The sequence below is a fragment of the Haliaeetus albicilla genome, chromosome 15 (assembly GCF_947461875.1).
Source record: "Haliaeetus albicilla chromosome 15, bHalAlb1.1, whole genome shotgun sequence".
Taxonomy (NCBI): domain Eukaryota; kingdom Metazoa; phylum Chordata; class Aves; order Accipitriformes; family Accipitridae; genus Haliaeetus; species Haliaeetus albicilla.
In genome coordinates this window covers 31,085,318-31,097,543 of record NC_091497.1, presented here as the reverse complement: position 1 = coordinate 31,097,543, position 12,226 = coordinate 31,085,318, and the positions used below count along the sequence as shown (strand labels likewise).

The following is a 12,226-nucleotide window of genomic DNA, read 5'->3' as shown; positions in this document are numbered from 1 at the left end:
AGTCCCCTTTCAAAGGGTGTAACGTGAAGAAAGTGAATGCCAAATGGAAAAATTGTCTGCAACCTTGTCCACTGTCTGCAGAATACAGTTATTTCCTATCTCTTGAAAGCCTTGTTAGCTTCTTTGTGTACAACTGGCCCTTGAAAGGCAACTGTATCTCTTATCACAGTTGCTAGAGTATGTGTTTGTGTCTTGTGAGAATGAGGTCTAGACATGCATGCAGAGTACTGTGGAAAAGTCTGCAAGGCTCTCCTTTTTGGGATCAGCAGCTCCTCTGACCCAGGTGGACTCAAGCTCTATGAGGTGACTAAAATGGACAAAACTCACAAGGTATCTCCTTAAGTACTGTGTGTAAAAAGCCTGAAAAGCACACAGGAGCAGGCTTTGGGCTGGGGGAATTGCTGCATGGCAGGATTGCTACGGTTTGTACTACCAGAGAAGCACTTGAGGGATTTATTGGTGATAGCATCACTGTGGTTCTGCCTCTGCAGATGCCAGATCTAGAAAATCAGTAGTATGCGTGCACTTTTCTACTGGAAACTACTTACACTTGAAATGGAGTCCTTCCTTCTGAGTAATGGTGTTTTGGATGCATTTTACATTGATGGGCTGTGGTAGAGACTCTGTTTCTGTCAGAGTGCATTAAAAGGTAATGAATGCTTGTGTAGTCCATACTTTGCAATTGCTAATCCTTATGAGGAAAGGACTGAGCATCCATCTTTCCAAATGGGAATGAAGAAGAGGTTGTGTGGCTGGTCGAGGACTTTTCAGGACATCCCTCTTTAGTTAGGACACAAAAATTGTCATTTAAATGGTAATGAGGGATGGCTAACCTGATGACTTGCTTTTCTCCGTGGCTTGCTGTGCAGGCTGTATGAATCTGTGCCTGAACTGTAGCGTGTCTCACCATATGGTTTTAGCCCAGCTCTCTAGTAAGGTGCTTTTATTTAATTTGGATTTGACTTCCCAGAAACTGTAGTGTTGGATGTGGTCCACTGCTTTTCTAATAGCCACCTACCTATTTATGTAATGGGAAAAGCAGTCTAGAACATAGGGTTACTTTTTAGTAGTACATGATGGCTGTTGTGTCACTTAATCCTTCCTTGGTTACAGATTTGTGCCTCTGTTTTTGTGAAGGTTGTACTACTGTAAAAATTCCTGGCACTGCTGCGCTCGGGTACATGTGTGCACTCAATATATTCTGCTCAGAATTTGGAGCTGGAAACAGAATTTGCCAGAGCGCTTCTAAGCGCATATTCCAAACACAATGCAGGAAGTTCACCAAACCAAGCTGATATACACTTGCCTGCCAAAGCAGTTTTCTCAAAAGTCATAAAATGCAAGAAAATAAAACCTGAATCAAAACAGAATTTTTATTTATTTATCTATTTTTTACAGGATAAATACTAGTGTCCTTGCCAGTTTTCAGTCCCCTATGATGTGTGGTTCAAACAGCAGGCTGGTAACAAATTTTCCCCACAGAAGTGCAAATGTAAACCTGACCAGACTTTTAATATAGGATGCTAGAGAGAATGAAAGAAGGCTTGCACAAAAAGGGTTTGCAGCCTTGAGAATCTTTTGTTTGCTTCTTTTCACCACAATGGTCTTCGCTTTGTTCATTTGCTCCTGATTATTTTAAGCATTGTCAATTATTTAGCTAACAGGCAGAAAACTAGGCTTTTATAGACATCCAAAGGGACTCTCTTGAGTGTAATAATGAAGGCAGTTTATTGAACGCCTGTGAGGTTGCTTTCTAATTGTACGCATTAATCTGCCCATGCAAGCTGGCTGAAAATATAGAAGCAGATTGCACATGCAGATGGAGCACACAGAATGGAAGATCTATGCTATAGACTTATACAAAACTGCATTTTCCTTAAAACTGGATTTATGCTTATTACTTCAGATAATAAATGAAACTTGATGTCTAAAATAACTTCCGAGAATATTGGATGAGTTGGTGGGAGGAAAGAATAGCCTAGCTGTATTATTTCATCCAGTCAGGAAAACAAAAAAAGCAAGCGGGTTGACAGGAAAGATTAGTTTTGGGTGTGGGTGGGAACTGATGAAAATAATTCTGCTGAGAAAGTTGCCTTTTTTTTGTAAACTTATTTTTATACTTTCTTGAAGCCTTATACCTAAAATGAACTAGTGCCACATTTTTTGTTCTTATCCCCAAGAATAGGAACACATGCTCAAGAACTTGCAGACGAGAAAGCCTACCGGCCAAAGACAGCACACTTTTGATCACTATCATTAGATTTGTCCAAGTCCTCCTTAGTATGCTTGTGCATTACTCCCAGGGAAGTCTGTGAATACTGCATTAAGCTTGGTGTGTGGCTGCTGGAAGGATTTGTGCTGGAAAGCAAGTGAACTAAGTACCTGGAGGATGGCCTTTCTTCCCAGTTAAGGGCATTGCAGAAGAGCCATCAACATCATACAGGAATTGAATGGGTTAATTATTTCACGTTGTAATTATTCACCTTATAGCTTCCAGCAAAAGATGAATCCCCCGCCCACACGCACACCAAAAAATGAACATTCATTCATGCTGGTGTTTGTTTTTATTTCTTACCCAGAAGTGGACTCTGTCCTGCAGGTGTGGGTTAGAGTTGAGGTCCAGGAGAACCAGAATCCATGTAGAGCTGAGGGCATGTTTGTTGCTGACGGACGGAGATGTTTTTACTACCTTGCCCCTTGTCATGGCCCAGCTGTGGGAAACACGGCAGTTGCTTGTAGCCTTCTGAACTTAATTAAACCTTGTAAACTTCTTGCTGTGGTAGATCTCTGCAAAGAGGAGGGGGTGTGAGAGGAGTCATGCATAACTGTATATCAGCAAAAGCCATTGGTGTCCCCACTCAGGCTGCTTGCAACTTTCTTAATGGCTTAATTTTGAAATATGTACCTTTGGTGGGATTATTTTCACACATGGTATTATTGGCGCCCCAGCTTCATTCCCACTGCAGCAAATTATTTTCATTAGTGAAAATCCCAACTACACCTCCCTTTGGAGTCTCTTTCTCCATCTCCCAACATAGAATCTATGGGAAACCTGCATAAATGAACAGCAATCTCATCGACCTTTGCCTCGACTTCTGGAATTTCTTCTATTTTAATATTTGATTTTGTTAAGTAATGTGCCAGAGGAGCAGCAATGGCCCTAGAAAGCCTAGGCTTTGGTAGTGTTAAGCGACTGATCTTAATTTAGGCAAAAGTTGAGGAAGTTGTTATGCTTAGCCAATTAAGTATGTCGAAATATGGGAAGAAGTGTAGATATGCTTGCTGGTGATGCAAGAAGACCCTTCTAGAATGAAATTCAGTTTTGTTTTTTTGTTTTTGAGAGGGCGAGTCCTACTATTGTTTAAAAACCATCGTGAAACTTCTAGGCAGATGTGCGAAACTAACATTATGTATGCATTATGCATGGTTCTCAGTTTTTCAGCTGAATTGGAAGAAAATGGTGAAATATCACTTTAGCATTGCTTACTGGCAATTAATTTGGAAGCTGATGTGTCCATGTCATTCAGCACTAGATGCTCTTTCTGTTGTCTTAGCGACTACTCATGTTGTCTCCACTCTGAAATGGCCATAATGATTTACCTGGCTTGGGATCTTTTATTTTTATTTTTTATTACTGTTTTTGAATGGCTCTTAGCGTACTTGTGGACATTCATTAGAGCAGAATTGTAATGCTGGATATCCTGCAGCTTGAGAAAACAAAATGTTCAGGAGCTGTCTTGGTTTCAATAGTAATAAGAGTGGCCATTATCTTTTAAAAATTGTCAAGAGAAATAAATAGATTTATGATATATGCAAAAGTATTGTGCTGCTTTTTTTTTTCAAAAGCACTGGCATAAAAGCCAGTATATTTTTTTGTATCCTGGCATTTCAATATCCATCAATTAAAGCAAAAGAATTAACTGCCACTGGTTTCATTGGGAAGGAATAATGAAGATTACAAGAAGCCTTTTTAATTGATGCATTTTAAATGTTAGTCTGTAAAACAGACTTAAAGCCAAGAAGTTTATGTGTAGGCAGAAAAATTATTTTCTTTACATCTCTGTTCTGAGAGGAATACAGTCTCAAAAGAAAAGCTTAGCAAGCGGTGCTGTGCGACTCTTGCGTGGAGGAAGATGCTGGGCCCTGAGTCCGTATCCTTATTCACGTCCCTAAGGATGAATCCTTTTCACGACTGGCTTTTCTGTTTGCCTTGTAGATGTGACAGGAGTTAGGACCAAATGACACACAACATTAAAGCCCTTATTCCACACAGGATTTTAGACCTCAGGTCTTGCAACAAGATCAGTTGCGGGTCTTCAGATCTTCCACAGTTGCACGCTGCGTGGGCAGCACATGCATTTAGTCCCAAGCAATAAGAAATGCGTATGGATTCCCTGATCCACAAGTAGCTTGTGAGTGCAGGGTGCCAACTCTAAACCACTAAATGACGGCATTCTCAGTGGACCACCTAGCAAATTCATGTTTCTGCATTTTACCTGTACCTGTTGAGCTTCAAGTATGCACTTTTACATAACAGCTTTTAAGAAAGGACTCTGCCTGAAGAACAGTTGTGATTTGTAAAGCCGTATATCTGAGGACCCACAGAAAGCATCTGCAGCATCGACTGGTTTCCACAGTCGTGCACTGTCCTCTCCTAGCACGTTACTTAATGATCCTGGCAGCAGAGTCAGTATTTTCCCATGACAGCTCTTAAGAGCTTTTCAGGCCCCAAATCCAGTATTGTGCTTCACTCCCCCACGGCTGCATCTGTACTAATTAATTAAGTACTGCCAGTCACTGTCACTTTTGAGGCCAACAGACCTGAGACTGCCTGCTTCCAGTGCTAGCAAACTTTTTTTACCTCCCAAAATGGGACGGTTGCATCCGAAGTTACTTGTGGTTGATATTCATTCCCGGACAGCAGCCAGGAGTTATTTGGGAAAGTGCTATTGGAACAGGTCAAAACTATTCCAGGAACTGTCACCACAATAGAGATGGCTGAGTTCCCGTGCTAAGAGTATTGCCTGGTGCTATTAAACGTACCAGTATGGGAGCAGCCTATTTTAATTAGCAGAGTAAAAGATGCGTTCCCAACGGTGTAATGGGAAACAGGGCTACCGAGAAAGACAAAATACTCTCATAAGATCTCTCCAGCTCAAACAGTGCTTCTGAACGGCTCTCTTCCCTTCAGCCTGATGCTTAGGGGTAGTCAGAGCTCAGGTTAGCAGCCGGTTAGGAGGGTCCCGTCTTCTTGGTTTGTCTAAATTTTGGATCTCTTTTTGCCTAGCTATTTTTGAAGGGTATCAGGATGCTGCTGTATTCAAATTAATTTCTTCGGCTCATGCTCTTCTTTCCTTAATAGTAATTAGTCTAGAGGAACACATTTTATTAGCATCTTTGATTAGCCCTTGAAGTTTTAGCGAGTGAGTGAGATGTTGCTCCAGCTGTCTGAATGTGGAATACCTATGGACACTTTGATATGCTGATTTCCTTCTGGAGAGAATCCTTTCCTCTCTGGAACATTAATTGAACTGTCATCTCTCTGACTTCCCCCTTTCCCTGCAGCATGGCTTATGCTATGCTCTGCATTGTTATGACTATAAGCTTAATATTATGAAAAACACCATTCAGACAATATTTTGACAGTCTGGCAATTCCAAATGCATTGCTGGGTTTCCATGGAGATGGTACACAGTGAATTAACATATATGACTGACTTGACTGAGTTTGTCTTTATCCAGGTTCAGAACCCTGAGTCCCTTCCTTGTGTTAGGGACACTTTATTAATGTATTACTTAATTTGGTGTAGTAGGGTGTTTTCTGTATTCAGTCGCAGTGTACAGTCTTGCTGAGACACTTTCTTTGCTTCCACTCTTGTAATCATCTTTTCTAATCCAAAAACTGAGTTAGCTTTTCATCTATCAGTGTGCTGAGCCAGGAAATGCAGTGTTTTAACCCTCCACCCCATTTTTATGCAAATAATGAGAACTTCCACATACCCCATGCCATTCTTTTGCATCCATAAGGAATTAGGACATCCAGGTATACTCCCAAGTTTCCAGATACTTCTTTGCAGAGCTTCAACCTTCTCAAATATATTACAGACTTTCTGTAGGAGTTCTTAGTCTTTCTGGTGTTTAAATAAATTTTTATTTTACCAATTTTAGCATAGGTAGAGAAACACAAAATCTGCAATTTAAAACTCCAAGTTCCCCAAATTATTCTGTGCAGTCTCACCACTCAACCACTCATCTTTCATGGAAAAAATGTGTGTGCTTAACACTTGGGTAAGAAGACTATAAATCTATTTAACCTTGATATGCGGGTGCTTTGTAGATCAGGGGATGTTATGTTTCACTTGGTTCTTTCTGTATTGTGTGTTGACTGAGGTCCATGTTAACTGCCCAGGTAATGGAGGAAAGGGAGTGAAGTGGGAATGCTGAGACTCTAAAAGCATGGCTTGCTACAGCGTGAGCAAGTACTCTGTACCTGAAGTGCTAACAGGGTTTTGTGTTGTGTAGAGTAGCAGAGAAGAACTTGTGGGTTCTTGCTCTTTTTCCCCACTTCTTCTCAATATACCCACTGACCAGCAGGATGTTTTCCAAAAATGCATCCACTCACTGTTTCAGATCATGGAATGAAAGATAAAAACACACTTGGTAGTCTGTTTCAGCAGTTAATCATCATCACTCTTTGGCAGCCAAGGCTTTTTCTCCAAGGTTAAGTAGCAGTCTTTGGTAGTGGCATAGAGCTAGCTGGTTGCCCTGTTAGCAGAGTAAATCTTTGTTGAATGCCTGTTGAAGCACTCTTTGTGCTCTCACTTCAGTACTTTCCTGCTTTCCAAAGCTGTACACAGAAATAAAATTGTCTCTTTCCTCTAACTCTGTTCCTTTGAGTGAGAAAAGACTTGAGTAGCCTGGGACTGCAGGTTAGGAAACTGATTCCTGATCATGGCACTGAAATTCCTATTCTTAACATTTGTTTATGTTGCTGCTTGTGACTTTGTTTAACTGTACTTGGTTGAAACTGTGAGCAAAGTGATGCTACTTTGAAAATCTGGTTTATAAGGGGTGCGATTGGAAAAATAAAATTGCCCTTGCCAGAATAAGAAATGACAATGTTATACAATTTTGCTTCAACTAAAGACAAGCTTTTTTTTTTTTTTCCAGTGCTACAAAACGCTTCAAAGTCTTTCTGCTTAATTAAGTAATCTGTTGTAAGGCTGCATTGTATTAACCGTGAAGGAAAATTCCTTAAAATAATCTTTTAAATGACTTATCTGAGATTTATAGGTCCAGTAGAAGGATTTGCAACAATTCCGTGAAGCAATTGCATCCTGATGAAGTCCAATGTTATGCGAGTCTGTGTTTTAGGAGCTTTACAATGAGGAAAGAAAGCATAGCCACTGTAGGCCCCAAATATGCAAATGGCAATAATTATTTGCTTAAAAATTCCTCCCAGCAAATGTCTTATCCACAATATAGGTTCTGTATCCTCTGTCCCATTTTATTCTGTCTGTCTCCACAACCTTTTGTTCCACCTGTGATGTTTTTCAGCAGTCACATGATAAAATGTCTCGGCTAGATTCCAAGGGTGGAATAAAAAGCTGTATTTATTTTTATAGAAGCACTAACAATTCTATTTGGATTGGATTTCTTCGTAGCAAAACCAATGAATTATTGAACAGATTGGACTTGGGTTTGCCAAAGAGTGATTCCTGTCAGATTGCTAATTGTGGCCCAGAATCTACAGCATGGGTAAGCAAAACCATGGCATGTGCTATATTTTCTGTCAGCTTTCCAGGTGCTGTCAATAGTGTAATATTAGAATATTCTAATTGAGCTTAATTGCCTCGACATAGCTCAGCGAGTACCAGGGCGTCTTTCTGGGTGAATGAGATTGCCTACATTGTTTCTTACACACTGGCAGAGTATCCTACATAGTAGGGGACTGCCTTTATTACTCACAGATCTCTCTCTGATAAATGAGAGCCAGATTTATATTCTAAGGTCAGATCAGAATCTTAAATGTACTCTGTACCCATCCGTTGGAGGCAAGCTTTTATGAAATCTCAACTAATTCATGTCAGCGGATGCTTTACTGGACTGAAAAACTAGTCAGAAGAGAAGGTTATTTCTCACTGCATCCTAAAAGTGGTTCCATAGACTGCTTGGGGACTTTGTCCCAGTTTGAACGAGCCTGGTAAGTATCAATGTAATTAGGAAATAGATAAAGTATTGCTTAAGTTTCATTATTCTAATTGCCTCAAAAAGGCCTTTTTACATATGATTAGTCTCTTCGTGTCTAAATCAAGCTTTCCTACTGATGTAAAAACTTGCAGTGAGGAATATTAACCCTGAGACAGAAGTATTTCTCGTTTAGGGAGATTTTTAATTGTGGGAAGACAGAGAGCAAGCAGCCAAGTGGACAGAAATTGTCGTTACAAGCAATAGTCTTTAGTCAGCAGAACTTGGAAGTATCCAATCTGGGCAGCCCTTTGTTGTATACAACCTTGGACACCCACAGTTGAGTAAAGGGAGGAGAAGATTTACCTCCATATTTCCTCGGAAGCCTTGGAAACGTGCAAGACCCTCCCGTTACAGAAATTGCTGCAAACAGAATATATGACAGCTCTGTCTTGCCTCTAGTATCTTTTCCTGGTTTTCAGTGCATGAAAAGGGAAAGTGATATTGAAAATAGGTTCCTTTCCCCTTGGATTCCTCGGGTCTTTTGTAGTCCTGGGCAGACAAGGAAGACGAAGGACTATGGGAAGGGAGAAAAGATGTCTTGAAACCACTTCTACCTCCCTCTTGAAGTATCTGACACTCCAAACAGTGGGGAGCTTGTTCTTTGTTAGAGAAGACCCAATTCTGCAGCCTTTCATATGGTGTGAGTGTTGAACTGTGAAGACAAATGAGCTCGTGTCCCCAGGACTGACTTGGATTTTAGCATTATATTTTATATATTTATATTTTCGCATATACAGAAGTGGGTGGATGCCTGAAGGAACACTGAACTCTTTCAGGTGTATAGGTCCTACTTTTAGCCTTTGCCTTCTACTTCACCTACCTATGTGTGCCTTTCTCGTTCCAGTTTTTGTTGGGTTTCTTAATAAGTTATGCCAAATTACATACCATGGTTCATCTTTGGCTTCACTAATGTCCAAGCGGATAAAATACATAGTCTATCTATACTCTTCCTTAATACTAGCTGATATTATACATGTCTTTTGCATGGCAGCATTTCTATAGCTTTGTGAATCAATTCATCACTTGCTTGTAACGCAGCAATGCAGTTAGCAAAATGTCTTCCCAACCGTCTTGGATGAGGTATGGTCTATAGGCGTACGCACAGCCTCTGCGCTCGGTGTGAGGAATCTGAAGCACATAACCAATGAGTTGTTATCTAAATAAACCTGGCGTAGTACCAAAATGCTAAACCAGTGGGAAAATTTGAACTCTAATTTTGATGTTATCTTGGACCTGTCCTTTGCCTGGAGTAATTAAAAGATTCAGGAACAATGTATTTGAAATAGCAAAGCTTAGGAAGTGCCTGACATGCATGCTAAAAGGGGGGCATATATATATATGTGTGTGTGATTTTTTAAATTTAAAATTCATGTTCTAAAGAAAGTTTGGGACAATGTAATGTTGATTAATTTTTTTCCCTCACATCATTTCTTTGATGGTGATATTAATTTAGCATGCCTGGTTCAAATATCAGTGTCAAATATTACTTGATGTGCATGAACAAATTTAACTTCTTTGGAGTGACTCTGTCATTGGTGACTTTTTTGGCCCTCTTTCTTAATCAAGCTCATAATTAATTTTAATCCTGTCTTTCAAAGTGTTACCAATCCTGTGTAGATTTTTATTGTCTTTCAACTTGATTAACATACACTCCACACAATTCTCCAAGCCATTACGGAGAGTAATGAATAATATTGGACCCAGAATGAGTCTCCCTGGACACATGTAACAACTCCTCCCAGCTCAAAATTGAGCTATTAATAATTGCTTTCTCTATTCAGTCTTTTTAGCAAATTATGTGCCTGTTGTTTTAATGGTGTCATTCTGCATGCATATATCAAGTTTCGAGAACATTGTGTAGACCTGCAACAAATTCCTCACTAAAGTCAAACCTGCACACTTCTTGTATTAAATTATACTGGGTCATTATTTAGTGTGCTACACTATGTCCCTGCTCAAAGACTTCAGTGTAAGTTCCTATGTATAAGATCCTAAGGATCCTATAAGATCCTAATGGTAGGCTGGCTCTTTGCTAACAACTACAACTTGTGAAAGACCAGGGCTACTTATTGTCGTGAAAACCTACTACACTGTTGAATACATTATTCATGATGTGTAGTTCAGATTTTCAGTTCTTTTGGCTGCCCCACAAATAATATAGCAGATTTGATCTCTCAGCTTCTGTTGCCCTACCTCCACAAATGCCTTTCCACAAGTAATCCTGGATTCCCCTCTGTTCCCCATTCTGCTTTGTTATCCTGGAAATATTTTCGGTACTTTTCTTTCTTCCCAGAATACCTCACCTCACTATCAGATATCCTGATTGTGTTTTCTGACTGCTCAGGGTATCTTTATGCTTGCCACTGGGACACGGAATAGCATGGGCTGTGGCTGCTTGGTTGTGATGTGCAGGTGGATATTCAGCCAAACCGAATGACTGAGAGGCTTTAGACCACTTCTTGTTGGAATTCTAGTCTTGAGACTAATCTGGTTTTTAAGTTACTGGAATCATTCAACCATTTCTGTTTTAATTACCTGTATAACGATTTGGGAATAAGGTTTGGGATTTTGCCCCCCTCCCCCCTCCCCACACCAATATATTTATATTCTCTGCTGAACAATAGATGAGAAGCCATACTTATAAGCAAGCTCTTCGAGAGGATGAAAACAGAAGATTAGAGGAAATGAAGCAAGAACAACGGAGGAAGGTAATTATACATTAACAGTTTGCATATTGTATCATTTTTGCATGCTGTGAAACCAATTAAATACATTGATTACTTGTAGCCTATGCATAGAGCTTCTCTTTAGAAAAAGTGATTCAATCACTGTTTTCAAATATTGTGAGAGAGATGAGCCAAGCTGTAAAATTTGGACAGGGACAGGACAATTATCTTCTGGGTTCAAGGCTATTTGCATCTGGATGACTAGCTCCTGTTCGCGTCTTCATTTGAACAATTATGCAGAGCATTTTTTGACCACGGCACCTGATTTCATAGGCTAAGGAAACCAATTTCCTCTCTTTCAGGCAGAAGTAACTTACTGAGATATTCGTGATGATCTCAGACTCTAATCTCTTTCTTGAGTATCGAGGCCCATGTGCCCTGCCTGCCCAAATGGGGGTGTGGAAGCACTCAGATTTGCTGTTAAGTCCGTATGCTTCTCCGTTCCCTTGCTAACCACCTAAAAGAAGAGTTTTGAATTGTCTAAAAAACAGGCATGCCGTAACCGCCGCTCTGAACTGCATCTTCTGCATATGCGGCACGCATTGCCTGAGATGTGTCCGAACCACTGTGGTCCCTCTGGCATGGATTTGGGTACCATATCCACATAAAGCTCATCTACACAAGGCGAAGGCGCTGTGCCAAGTTATCTGTCCCGGCTCCAGGTCTGGCTGTGCAAGTATGGGGAGGGCAGCATTTGCAAATCTTATTAGCAAATCCGTATTAGCAAATACAGAGCCTCTTGCTATGCCTCTGCTGTTACTAACATCCAAATTAATGTTAAACTGCTTCCCCAGTAGCAGAATCTTAGGGCGACAAATTCCACTCAGTGAGTTGCTACTAGAGCTGGACAAGTGACTCAGCCTGTCTCACGGATATTTTTCTTTAAATGTTGGGGATAAGTGTCCTCGTTTCATAGTATTCTAGCAACCAGGATGCTGGAAACAAAAGGTGGGGAAACGGGGAGGCTCTTAATTGCTTTCCCATCAGGCATATGCTTATTCCCCAGAATTACACGGAGGAAAAATTTTTGAAAGCCAGTCCTGATGGGTGTCAGGCTGGTAGCCGTCGTATTCTTTACACTGATTCTTCCATAGAGAAAATAACTACAGATGTGAATTAGCATGCTCCTACTTTATGAGTTTGGTTTAAGGGACTCACGTAGAGCTTTAGACTCTCTATTGATTTCCACAGACAGCTGAGAAGGTGTTGGCTGCTTCTAAGGCTGCTCTTGGTTGCTACATGGTTCCAAGT

At 40.4% G+C, this 12,226-nt stretch overlaps 1 protein-coding gene across 3 annotated transcripts in view; it reads left to right on the top strand.

The window, feature by feature from the left end:
* Positions 1 to 12,226, top strand: part of EPSTI1 (epithelial stromal interaction 1) — a 48,551-nt gene that overhangs the window by 26,335 nt on the left and 9,990 nt on the right. For all 3 annotated transcript variants that reach the window (XM_069802648.1, XM_009918116.2, XM_009918101.2), the window contains 2 exons: positions 7,664 to 7,757; positions 10,874 to 10,957. In XM_069802648.1, coding sequence (XP_069658749.1) covers positions 7,664 to 7,757; positions 10,874 to 10,957 — 178 coding nt within the window. The remainder of the gene's footprint in view (positions 1 to 7,663; positions 7,758 to 10,873; positions 10,958 to 12,226) is intronic.